General features: G+C 37.8%; 1 protein-coding gene across 8 annotated transcripts in view; it reads right to left on the reverse strand.

The window, feature by feature from the left end:
• Positions 1-12,155, reverse strand: part of NIPBL (NIPBL cohesin loading factor) — a 312,487-nt gene that overhangs the window by 1,802 nt on the left and 298,530 nt on the right. For all 8 annotated transcript variants that reach the window (XM_075932528.1, XM_006139460.4, XM_006139462.4 and 5 more), the window contains 4 exons: positions 7,772-7,972; positions 7,187-7,333; positions 1,047-1,348; positions 583-757 (listed from right to left, as the gene is read on the reverse strand). In XM_075932528.1, the coding sequence (XP_075788643.1) occupies positions 583-757; positions 1,047-1,348; positions 7,187-7,333; positions 7,772-7,972 (825 nt within the window). The remainder of the gene's footprint in view (positions 1-582; positions 758-1,046; positions 1,349-7,186; positions 7,334-7,771; positions 7,973-12,155) is intronic.

A 12,155-nucleotide genomic window follows, 5' to 3' on the forward strand; every position in this document is an offset into this window, starting at 1 on the left:
AAACTGTACACAAACTTCATATCTAGTTGGTGTATTTTGTGTGTATATCTGCAGGTTACATAAAGAATTAGGTACATTTAGCTACTATTTTCTATTAAATGTAAAAAAAAATTCCCGTTTTTATTTCGAGTAGATATTTTTTTAAAAACCGAGTAAACTTTACAAATTAAATAGGTTTGGACTGTTCAGTGTTCCTTGGATGGAAGAAGACGGGGACACAATACAATGAATGAAAGAAGACATCAGGAAATCAGAGGGAATAAGATGTCTCAGTCTGAAAATCTATAACATTCCTCAACATTAAATTATCTTTTTTATTTGCTATACAAATTTTGGTACAGACCTTAGTAAGGGGCCTAATATTGCAAGGCATTAAACACTGTCAACACCCATTTAAATCAATAAGAATTGTAGGTGCTCAGCATTTCCTACATCATCAGTATTTCAAAATATATACATTATAAATTTAAAATCACCTTTCAAATACTCAAAGTTAAAAATTATTTAACATACAAGTTAAAGCTATGCTGTATAATATAACTAAAGAAGTTTTACATTCTTTTCTAGTATGACTCTACTTACATCCAAGTATTGTTTTACAATACTCCTCTTCACATCTTCAGTGATCTTGGAATGAGCCATATCACTTCGCAGAAAATCCAGCGTCTGTTTTGGGTGGAAATGCACCCCTGTCTTCCTGTTTATCGCTTTATCATATACTTTTGCCGATTCGGAGGGTGAATATTTCTGAATTTTACTATGAAAGGAAAACAAAACCCAAATATTTAGGATAAAATGTTTTTTTAAATGAACAATTACATTCATAGTCTCTATTAGGCATCTCAATTAAGTTAAGCAAACAAACTATCGCTATCCTGTGATGCAGTAAATTGAATGCAGTAAAATTAATTATATGTATTTTGCCTTGAAATCTACATGTGGTAAAACACATCGCTTAAAAAGGTAATTACCATCCGCTTGAATAGTATGGTAATCACTAAACTAAAAGACAAGGAGCAGTCTGCTACATTAAGTAGGATTCTTACCTATCAGAGAATCCACAAAGATTCTTTAAATGTTGTTTTAGCATCAAAAGCAACAATATGCCTTGGGAAACATTTGCAAATTCAATTAAAGGAGCTGAATTATCTGGCAAACACTTCATCACAGCATTTATATCATTTTCTTCATCAGAATCTGAATCAGAGCCTACACGTTTCCGTAACTTCCGAGGCTTGGTAACTTCTTCTTCACTTTCACTCTCACTCTCACTGTTACTGTCACTCTCACTCTCGCTCTCCTCATCAGATGAAGGTTTCCTCTCCTTTCTTTTGTCCTTTACCATAGACTGGAAGACAGAGAAGACAACAGATATTTAAGAATTATGATAGCATTCAGAACAATCATTCCATAATCATGATTCTCTTGTGTGAATAGCCTTTTTAAAAAATGTTTTCGTTCACAAAGTATTTGAAATCTATTATTTAAAATAGGCACATTTAATGCAGTTCAATGACTAAAATAAGTTCAAAAATTTCAGGTATGTCTAAAATTTGAGTGCTGTTCACAATAATAAGAGTACATATTGGGAAACCATGCCACCCTTATTTCTGCGCTGCTGCTGAATTGGTGCTATCTTCATAGCGGGGCACCCAGCCAGAAATCATCAATTTCCAGCCACTTAGCTCTGAAGGTGGTGTCACTGCCAGAAACAGTGCAGAAATAAGGGTGGCAACACCATACCATTGAAGAGAGCCCATCTTTTACAAGTGACCATTCTGTTAACTCCCATAAGTGGTCATTCTGAAAATTATAATAACAGACTATAGGAAAACTAACAGAAATATAAACAAGTGTTTAAACATATCATTTGGTTTACCTTTCTAGATAGTGTTCAAATATTCAGTTTTATTCTTTTAAAAAAATCTGACAGAAGTTTTCACGTGGTCTTAGGGGACATGATATAGTCCAAGTTTCTGTCTAAGGGCATATTTATGTTGATAATATGGAATTGGGATTAAGGAAATTCTATCACCACATTTGCTATTGTATATCCATAATACATTTTAGGATATATAGTATGTATAGATGAATGCAAACTGTGACTATGTCTAGACTACATTCCTCTTTTGAAAGAGGGATGTAAATTAGATCAAAATTGCCAACAAAGCCTGGATTTGAATTTCCCATGCTTCATTTGCATAATGGCAGCCGCACATTCTTTCGAAAATGGGTATTTTGAAAGTGAAAATGCCGTTTAGATGTGGTTCTTTCGGGGAAAAAAAATCCTTTCAAAAGATCCTGTAAACTTCATTTTTTTGAGGAGTACAGGATCTTTCAAAAACGGTTCTCCCCCCCCCCAAAAGAACCGCTCCAAATGGCGTTTTCACTTTCAAAATACCTGTTTTTGAAAGAAAGCATGGCCACCATTATGCAAATGAAGCACAGGAAATAGAAATCCCGGCTTCATTTGCAATTTCGATCTGTCTAATTTAGTTTATATATGTCCTTAATGTAGTTCAAGCCTACCTGAATGAGACTGGGAAAATGAAATGAAGGGCTTTATATCTAATAATATTTTTAAAATCAACAAATCAAAATCATTTTAGAAATGGCACTTATTTACCTATATTTATAAGCAGCAGTGACTGCCTTATTTAAACTCAGGAAAAGAAAATTCAGCTCTCAAAATATTGATAAAAACACTACAAGGGAGCTTTACAAAAGGTTAGTTAAAAGAAATTATCAAGATCGACCAGTCTAAAAAATAGAATTTCAGTTTTCTGAAGTAAGTAAGTAAAGTTCATGCATCTTTGTTTTCTATTTGAATAACTATGACACTACTCCTAATTCTAAAAGAAAATTTATAAAACCCCAGCAATTTATAAGCAGTGTAACAAAGTAATGTTTAACATGCTTGTTAAGGAGACAGAAAAATTTACATGGGCTTCTCTGAAGATATCATTTGACTCAATTCCTTCTCTTTGTCTTATGTTTTTGGCATGACAGAAATATCTGATTTCCATATATCTGAATGTTTTTTGATCTTCTGAATTTAATAGTATGATATGCACAAATAAAAATGCCAGTGCCACAATGCCACTTGAATATTCATTTCTGGTTCTTGATGAGCAAGGAAGAAGTAATTTCTTTGATAGTATAATTTGTGACCAAAATAAGTATCTGTATGTTAGAATAATCAAGAAGTTAGTCATTAAAACTGCATTTCCGAACTCTAAAAGGTAGATGGAACGCCAACAAGGAATCAAGTCAAATTGTATGTTAAGAATAAATTATGGGTACAGGTTGAACCTCTCTTAACCAGGACACTCTGGTCCGGTAAGACCATGGAAGAACCAGGACCAGAGTGTCCTGGTAGAGGGCTGGTGGCTGGAAGTAGCAGAGCTGCCCTGTGGCAGTAAAACCGGGAGCCCATCAGTGAGGCTGCTGCCCAGGGCCAACACTGTGGGGGTGGGGAACGGGAGGCAATGGGGCTGGAGCCAAGCGGCAAAACTGCCTTGTAAGACTGACAGGCAGTTGGGGCCACCCAGCAGCCTTGCTACCGCCAAGCAGCTGGGAGCCTGGCGGCAGGGACAGGAATCTGGGAGTGGGGTTTCTGAGCAGCACAGCAACAGCCTGACCGCAAAGCTGCCTGGTGGGGCAAATGGACCCAAGCGGGGGGGCTGCGCCATGAGGATGGAGCCCAGCAGTGTACCAGAAATGACCTTCCCTGTTATGGAAAAATCCCTCATCTGGAACCAGTCAGGACCTGAGGGTGCAGGACCAAGGAGGTTCAACTTGTAAATGCTTTTCCCCTCTAAGATACTATGGTGACTGGATTCCAGATCTTAGAGACCAGAAAGAGTGAGGGAAAACTCCACAAATTATACATTTTTAAGTCATAGAGGAGGAAAGAAACTAAGTGAAGTTATTTCATATACCAAGGAAAACCACAAGATTTCCTGACGTATCTTCTACAAACAGTAAGTAAATATTCGGTGACAGAAATGAACAAGCAAGCAAGTCTATTGTATGGCCACATGGGCCCTTACAATCAGAGCAACAACACATGGTTTACATTAGCATCAATTTAAGAAACTAGACAAAAAATTAATGAAGTGGCCTGAAGCCTTATTTATGCAGGTAATCACCAAAGACCGACTACCTTAGTAAGGATCAACAGAGAACAGTTAAGGGTAAGATCTTTAAATGACCATGTTTGAACTTCATCTAACAGCAAGGAGAGCACCTTGCAGAGTCTGGCAGTTGGAATATTGCTTTCAAAATAAAAGCAATCCTCATCTTTACTCATGAAACTGAATGAAGTGATCAGACACAAAGGCTGGGATTTTCAAAATGAAAATATCCCCAGGAGATTATAGCCAAATATATACCTCCCAACAAGTATCCTGACTGCACAAGTAAAAACTTTCCACTGGAAATAAAGTTCACTGAGAACATTCAGAATCAAAATTATAGATTACTGAAAATAGTATTCAGCTATCTCAGAAGACTTATTCCTCAGAGAAGGTTGTCCAATGCTTACACTACTGTCAAAAAACGCTGTAGATCCATCTATAAAATGCTCATAATTTTCACATATGACTACAATACTTAGGTTTTTATGTATCTAACTAAGTACTTATATGGTCTGAGTGCATGCTAAATCAGTGCTTACTTAATAGCTCTATTACTGATTTTGTTGTCCTGTTAGGCATCCACAATTTAAAATGTTGGTTTATTTATATTTTGCAAACTCACAAATTGAAGTCTTAAATAGATACCTCTAGAGATCTGAAGCATTTTGTTGTTATAACCAGAGTTTGGGGTTACGTTACCAATTCTTGAATACACCCCAACACACTGATCAAATTTAAAAGAAAATTTGAGCAGTGTTTACCCGCAAGCAAAAAAAGCCTTTAAGCTAGACTGGCATGCTGCACAATGAGATCTGATGCAGTGAAAACCAGGCAGGCCATGTGTATATCTTGTACTGAAGAAACATTAAGAAGCCATTTTGACACATCCAAACTCTGGTAGTATAGAAAACCCACCCTCTGTCTGAATCCTGATCACTTCAAAGGATGAAATGGCATCTCAAAATGGACTTAAAAAAACCCACAGTGCACCAACAAGTAACGCTAGAGCACTGGGGACCCTTCAGAGAACAGGACAGACAAAAAATGCAAATGAGATAGACTCACATTCTAAACAAAGCTGCAGGACTGACAGGAGAGCAGGCATTGGATGCAACTGTCCTGGCTCCAGTGGGGAGCTCCTTTGTTGAATGCAGTCAGACCAGTATGAAAATTGTATGCTTTAGAGGGCCCCCAAGCACTGGGACTTTGTACACAAGACACATCTGCCAGTGCCTCAAAAGGGTGAAAAAAGGAATATTCCTGCCTATCTCACCCTAGGCCAAGACTCCAGAGCAGAAATCTAGTCAATATGGTATCTTTAGAGAACAAGAAAAGAAACAATAAGTTAACAGATTTTAGTTTTAGTTACTACAAGCAATTATTCATATTTTTAAAATTAGGAAAATTATCTTAACAGGAACCTTTTAAGAATTATTCAGTATATGTTAAGACCCAATTAACAAGAGTTTTGTACCTATTCTTCAAAAAACTGGACAAGCAAAACAAAAAACACCCCAGGCAAATAACACTAGTGTGAATTTTCATGATTTAGACTCCCATTTAATTCATTTCTTGTTCTCTACAGGAGTATGCTTTATAAACAGTTATTTTGCTGCGTATAAAATAAGTAATAGAAATTCTATTTTAGGCCAGTTGGAGATTGTTAAAATGATAGTTTATGATTTTCTCTGATGACTTTGTGACTAGACTCATGATAACTAAGACACACATATATGCAGAAGGATACAATATAAGTATGCGTTAGCAATATTAAATATTAGTAATAAAATAAGAATCTCTCAAATCTTTCTGAAATAGTTTGTTATGAGTGATCTATAAGGAATAAATGAGAGTTCGGTATGGTATAACTTATTCGAGTTGTGCTGAATAACATGTTCATGACATTGGCACATTCAGTAAAGCAGTAGTCTCAAGCAATATTAAATATTAGTAATAAAATAAGAATTTCTCAAATCTTTCTGAAATAGTTTGTTATGAGTGATCTATAAAGAATAAATGAGAGTTTGGTATGGTATAACTTATTCGAGTTGTGCTGAATAACATGTTCATGACATTGGCACATTCAGTAAAGCAGTAGTCTCAAACTCATTTATACAATACTACATATGCATTTTATCATATATATATATATTCATATATATAAAGACACTCGATTATTTTAATTCGGTAAATATTTAATCAAAATTCTAGCAAATTGTTCTTTAAAAATCAACAGTCTGGGTAAGACTGTGTTTTAGTACAGAGGTTTTGTAGCAGTACTATAGTGGAGACTGAGTATTAGGCAGAATACAGGTAAGGAAATCAAAGGGAAAGTAAATTTTTATATCACTTCCATGTTTGTGTTGAATATACATACATAATAATTCAATTTTGTTTTAAAATTCAGTACATGGAACTCGTCTCTCAAAATTGTTACTATGATTTAAAATATTTCCCCCTCACAGAGGCCCAAGATAGATGAATCTTAGTATGACTATTGCAGCTTAAAAAATTACTAGTGAAACTATTTGTAATTAAGAGGTACACAATATGCACAGTATAATGAAGAAAAGTGCAAGTGAAGAGCCATACAAAGTAAATGAATATATGTGAGCTACATAGAAATAAACCTTGCCAACAGACAGATACATTCAAAACATTTTCTGAGTTCCCAGGGCAACATTCCAACCAAGAAAGACTGCTTATGGCTCATATGTTTAGGAAGGATGAAAAGAACATAAACCTAAGTAACCTGGATTGTGGGATCCCTCTTCCCTGACAAACATTAAATCTAACAATCCCAGTCTTTCCAAACTTCCCTCCCAGTCCTCTCTTAATATTTTCCATTGAGTTTTCAAAATGAATGAAAATTTCTCACCACAGATCCCTCACATGGTCAGAACTGACAGCAATTTATGTTATTGGTTCCAAAGTAATGTTGTTTATTGGCCATGTGTGCAAACACTGGGACGACTTAGTAAAACTCATTATGGTGCCAATATAACTTCACTGCAACATGTATATTAATAGATCATAAGAGCACTTACCTCCTTAAATGACTGTAATAGGTTACTACCAGAAACTGACAGTGTAATGTCTATATGATGCATTATAAACAGTGGCTCTTCCTGCGTTTGATAAGGAAAACACGCTAGATTGTCTGCTATATACAAGAGCATATTCACCTCTGTTTTCTGCAAATTAAAAAAAAACCATTTTATATAAAATGTAATACACATGCACAAAACATGGCAGGATTAGTTTTTGTACTACTCTCAAAGAACCTTGAGGGGAAAAGTCAACATTTATTTGATCCAAAGTAAATTGTCTGCCTTGAGAACATTCTGAACATGCAAAATTTTCTTCACAAATTAACTTTCATTATTATTGTTCTATCCAAACTGGGCTGAAGGAGATATAAAATGGCTGAAAAGGTTGTTATAAGGGGAAATGTATTCAATTTTGCAGCCAAATAAAAAAGACTAGAGGAATAAAGTTAGTCAAACCAAATTTCACCAAATCTCATAAAAATACATAAAGTAAGGACACCAACATTCATCATTTCAACCTTACTTTATGAACAACTTATCCTAATTTCTTTTAAAACGAGGTACATTTAATGTGATGCTTACTGCTGTGTCATCAAAGAGGTTGAGTAAAGAAATTAAAAAGGCTCGTCTGTGCTGACGGTTCCCTCGGATCATGGAGTATAGATGTGAACACAAAGCGCTGGAGGATTCATCATGCCTAAAACCCCTTACAGGATTCTTTGGGCATGTGTTGATTGCCTGTTGTACCTGGTAAGACATCTTCATACCAGCTACTGCTTTCATCTAAAATGATAAAACATTTATTTTTGTTTAAATTGTGGCTTTCAAAACAGTTGTACAGAAAGAAAAATAATTGTATCAAACTAAAAATATTTTATCTGAAATTAATATCTTCCTCATCCCATTTTCATTAGTCTCAAATTAAATCCACGCCAGTTCCTGTGCATTAACTCTTTCCCAGTGGATTTGTGTGACCCTGTATTGTAAAAGTTAAGTTTTATGTTTAAAAAAAAAATAGCCTTCAGCAATTATTGGCGTGCAGTTAAATTACAAAACATAAATTATCGCAATATTTTCTTGACTTTGCAAAGAGATCAAAACAGCTTTAAGAGAGAGACTAGCAGTCGCTGTAATATTAAGGGGGTGTTGAAACTGAAGTTGTAATGACTATTAATGCTAATATTGTTATTTCTTTATTAACTGCCCCAATATAAACAGCTGAAATAATGATTAACAGCAGGCAGATGTTTCATAAATTTGAAAGGATTTTACAACAGAATCATATTGGAAATTGTAACGCTTTCCCTCACTGAATGTTCTATCAAGTATTTGTTCCAGTTTCAGTATCAACTGGATGCTTGATCAACCAATGTACCCACCATTTCCCACTCTTTGGCCTGTGCTTCCATCATCTTCACCTACAAGGAGAATAACTCAGGTCTCAGATGAATCCATTCTGGACACCAACTGAGACTCTCTCTTAAATTAACTATGTGGTTGGGTACAATGAGGATAGTACTCCAAATTCTAGTGTTGGAGGAACTGGATTACTATGGGATTTGGAAGCTCACATTCATAGCTCAATAGAGACACAGGTTGCTGGGCACTGAGTTCCACATTAAGATAAGGAGGTGTGTCTGTAGGGAAACATAAAGCAATGGAAAGGCCAGCAATGGGAGTTAATCTGGAAGATGGGTAGAGTGAATGGTAATATATGACAACAGTAAGTGCCCTTACCTAGCTTCCTCCTTTTTCTAGGTCAAGATACCCAACTAAACACAACTTTCCATACTCCCTCTGCCCAAACTTCAGCTTCTAAAACCCTTGTGTGCCCCACAAAGAAAAAAAACACGTAACATAAAAAAAAATCCCCAGTATATAAATATTAAGGTGCTATTTTATTTTTAAAAAGACAGTCTCCTCTCTATTCAGCTGAAGATTAGGAGAGTTGTTCCTTGTGATCAAACAGATGACCACAGTTACTTGGCTTATGATACTCGTTGAGAAAGAAGCCTCTAGTAATTATAAGTAAGGGAGTTTTAAGATTGAATGAAACACTTAAGAGCAAACAGTAAAACCTAGAAATGCTTCCCATTTCTAACATTCTAAATCTTTAACTCTGAGAGAAAAAACCCACTTACTTACCTTTCACAACCGTTGTTCTTCAAGATGCCATTGCCAAAAGGTGTCTGTGCACACAAATGAGTAGTCTCTAGAAAGCTTTTACCCTAGTGGTATTTGTAGGGCTGACTGTAGAGACCCCTGGTGTGATGCTGCTATCGTGGCGCACACAAGACACAGCTGCCCCTCCCACCCTCTCAGTTCCTTCTTTCCAGTAAATTCAGACAGTGGGGAGGTTGGTGGGATTTGCAACGAACATGAGCAACACATCTTGAAAAACAACAGTTACAAAGGCAAGCAACCATTTTTTCTTCTTTTTCAAGTGATTGCTCATGTGCATTCCAAAAGGTGACTTACCAGCAGTTCTCTTGGGAGTGCTGGAAGTCAGCTTGTGGCCAAAGCAAAAACCATCTTGCTGAATCCTGCGTCATCCTGCATGTGCTGTGTGATGGCGTAGTGTGACATGAAGGAGTGCACAGATGACCTCACCACCGCTCAGCATATGTCCTTAATTGGAACACTCTCAAGGAATGCCACTAAGAAAGCCTGAGCTCCGGTGAAGTGAACTGTCAGTGGAGTAGCCGAGTTAGTCTGTAACTAGAAAAATGTAAAAAAACAAATTGTCTTGCAGCACCATAAAAGACTAACAAAACCTGAAGATGGTATCATGAGCTTTTGTCGCATGACATGAAAGGTATGAATAAAGACATTGGCTGGATGTGCCGCTACATTCCACATCCTAATGACATAAAAAACCAAACAACGGGTACTTAAGACCAATTTACAACTTCTCTATCAGCTTCATGTAGTATGGAGACTCTATTTCTTTCCTTCTCTCCCCCCATTCCCTAGTTATTTCGAAACTGTATCTTTAATAACTCCCCTTCATCTGAAGAAGTGGGTTGTGCCCACAAAAGCTCATGATGCCATCTACATATTTTGTTAGTCTTTAAGGTGCTGCAAGACTATCTGTTGTTTAAGTTTTTCCAGTCAGTGGAGGATATGGCAACTTCACTGAGACATAACACATACAGGACATGATCCAATGGGAAAGTCGTTGAGAGGAAAGACTCTTCATTCTCTCTCCTAGTGAAACAACGAGTTGCAGAGATTTCCTAAACTGTTTTGTTCATTCTACATAAAAAGCAAGTGCATGTAGAATATCCACAGGTTCTAGCAGATGTTCCCCATCACAGATGTGGAGCTCTGGATAGAATACAGGAAGGAAGAAAGTCTGGTTGAAGTGAAAATGGAAGATCACTTAGGCAAAAAGTCCGATTGAAGTGAAAATGGAAGATCACTTAGGCAAAAAGTCCATGTGAGGCCACAACTGTACTTTGTCCTTATAAAAGACAGCATATAGAAGTTCTGCTGTGAGTGCCCAGAGCTTGGAGACCCTCCTGGAAGAGGTTACCAGGCAAGCTACCTTCCAGATAGATATGACAGCGGACAGGTGGCCAAAGGTTCAAAGGGAGGGCCCATCAGTTTGGTGATCAGAAGAATCAAAGTTCCACTGGGGAATAGGCTGCCTGTCCTGTGGGTACAGTCTGTGAAGCTCTGGAGAAAATGGGTTATCACAAGATCCATAAACACAGAGTGAGCATGACTCCCTACACAGAACGTGGAAATGGCTGCTAGGTGAACTCTTATAGAGGACAGAACTAGCCTTTGCTGCTTTAAGTACAGGAGGTAGTCTAGAATGACAGACATGGAGGACTGTTGGGGCCAAAGACCCTTGTGCTGGCACCACAAGAAAAACAGTTTCCATTTGGTTTGGTAAGTAGCTCTGGTGGATGGCTTTCTCCTTCTCATGACGATTTCCTGAACTAGACTGGAGCAACCTGCCCTCATGAGGTTCAACCATGGAGCATTCACACAGTTAGGTGGAGGGACTACAGGTTGGGGTGGCAACATGCTGTGGTCCTGAATGATGAGATCTCTGCAGAGAGGAAAGATAATGGAAGTGGCTCTGAAGAGGCTAAGCAGCAAGTTGAACCAATATTGTTGGAACCACGCTGGAACTATGAGGATAATCAAAAAACTCTTTTATTGATTTTGAGGATTCTCAGAATCAGTGGAAACATGGCAAAAGATGCATAATGTGTGAGGTGCCCAGGGGAGGTGAAATGCTTCTAACAGTGAGCCAAGCTGCTGCCTACAAAAGAGCAATGCATTGGACACTTGTGCTGGCCCTGCAAACAGGTTTACTGGGGAAAGCCTCACCCCTAGGAGACTGGTAACAGAATGTCTGTCCTGAAAGATCATTCACGGTTGGAAAATGAGCAGTGCAGTTGGTCTGCCAGCTCATTAAACACTCCTGGGAGAAATGAAGCTTGCAAGGTTGTGTCATTGGCACTGCAAAATTCCCACAGCAGTAGGAATTCCTGGCACAAAGGAGGGGAGAGAACATTACCCTGCTTGTTCACATAAAATGTTGCTGTGGTGTTGTCCATGAACATTTCCATGCACATGCCCCTGAGGTGGTCCCTGAAGACCTGGCAAGGCAGGCAAATGGCCCATAGTTCCCTCGTATTTATGTGCAGGTAGTTCCACTCTGGGACTACAAGCCCTGAGTCTGTAATTGGCCAAGATGGGCGCCCCACCTGTGGGCAGAAGCATCTGTCATCAGCCACTATTAGGGTCTCAATTTGGAGAAGAGAACTCCTGCACAAACTACCTGGTGCTATAACCACCCATCAAGTGTTTTCAGAATGTGAAGTGACTGGACCACTATCCTGTCCAATGGGTCCTGTTCTGGCACCAACCAGACAGGTATGGAGGTAAAGAGGGGTGTGCTGCATGATGTACATGCAGGCTGCCATGTGCCTTAGCCTCAAGTAAATCC

This window comes from Pelodiscus sinensis, chromosome 6, assembly GCF_049634645.1.
Source record: "Pelodiscus sinensis isolate JC-2024 chromosome 6, ASM4963464v1, whole genome shotgun sequence".
Classification (NCBI taxonomy): domain Eukaryota; kingdom Metazoa; phylum Chordata; order Testudines; family Trionychidae; genus Pelodiscus; species Pelodiscus sinensis.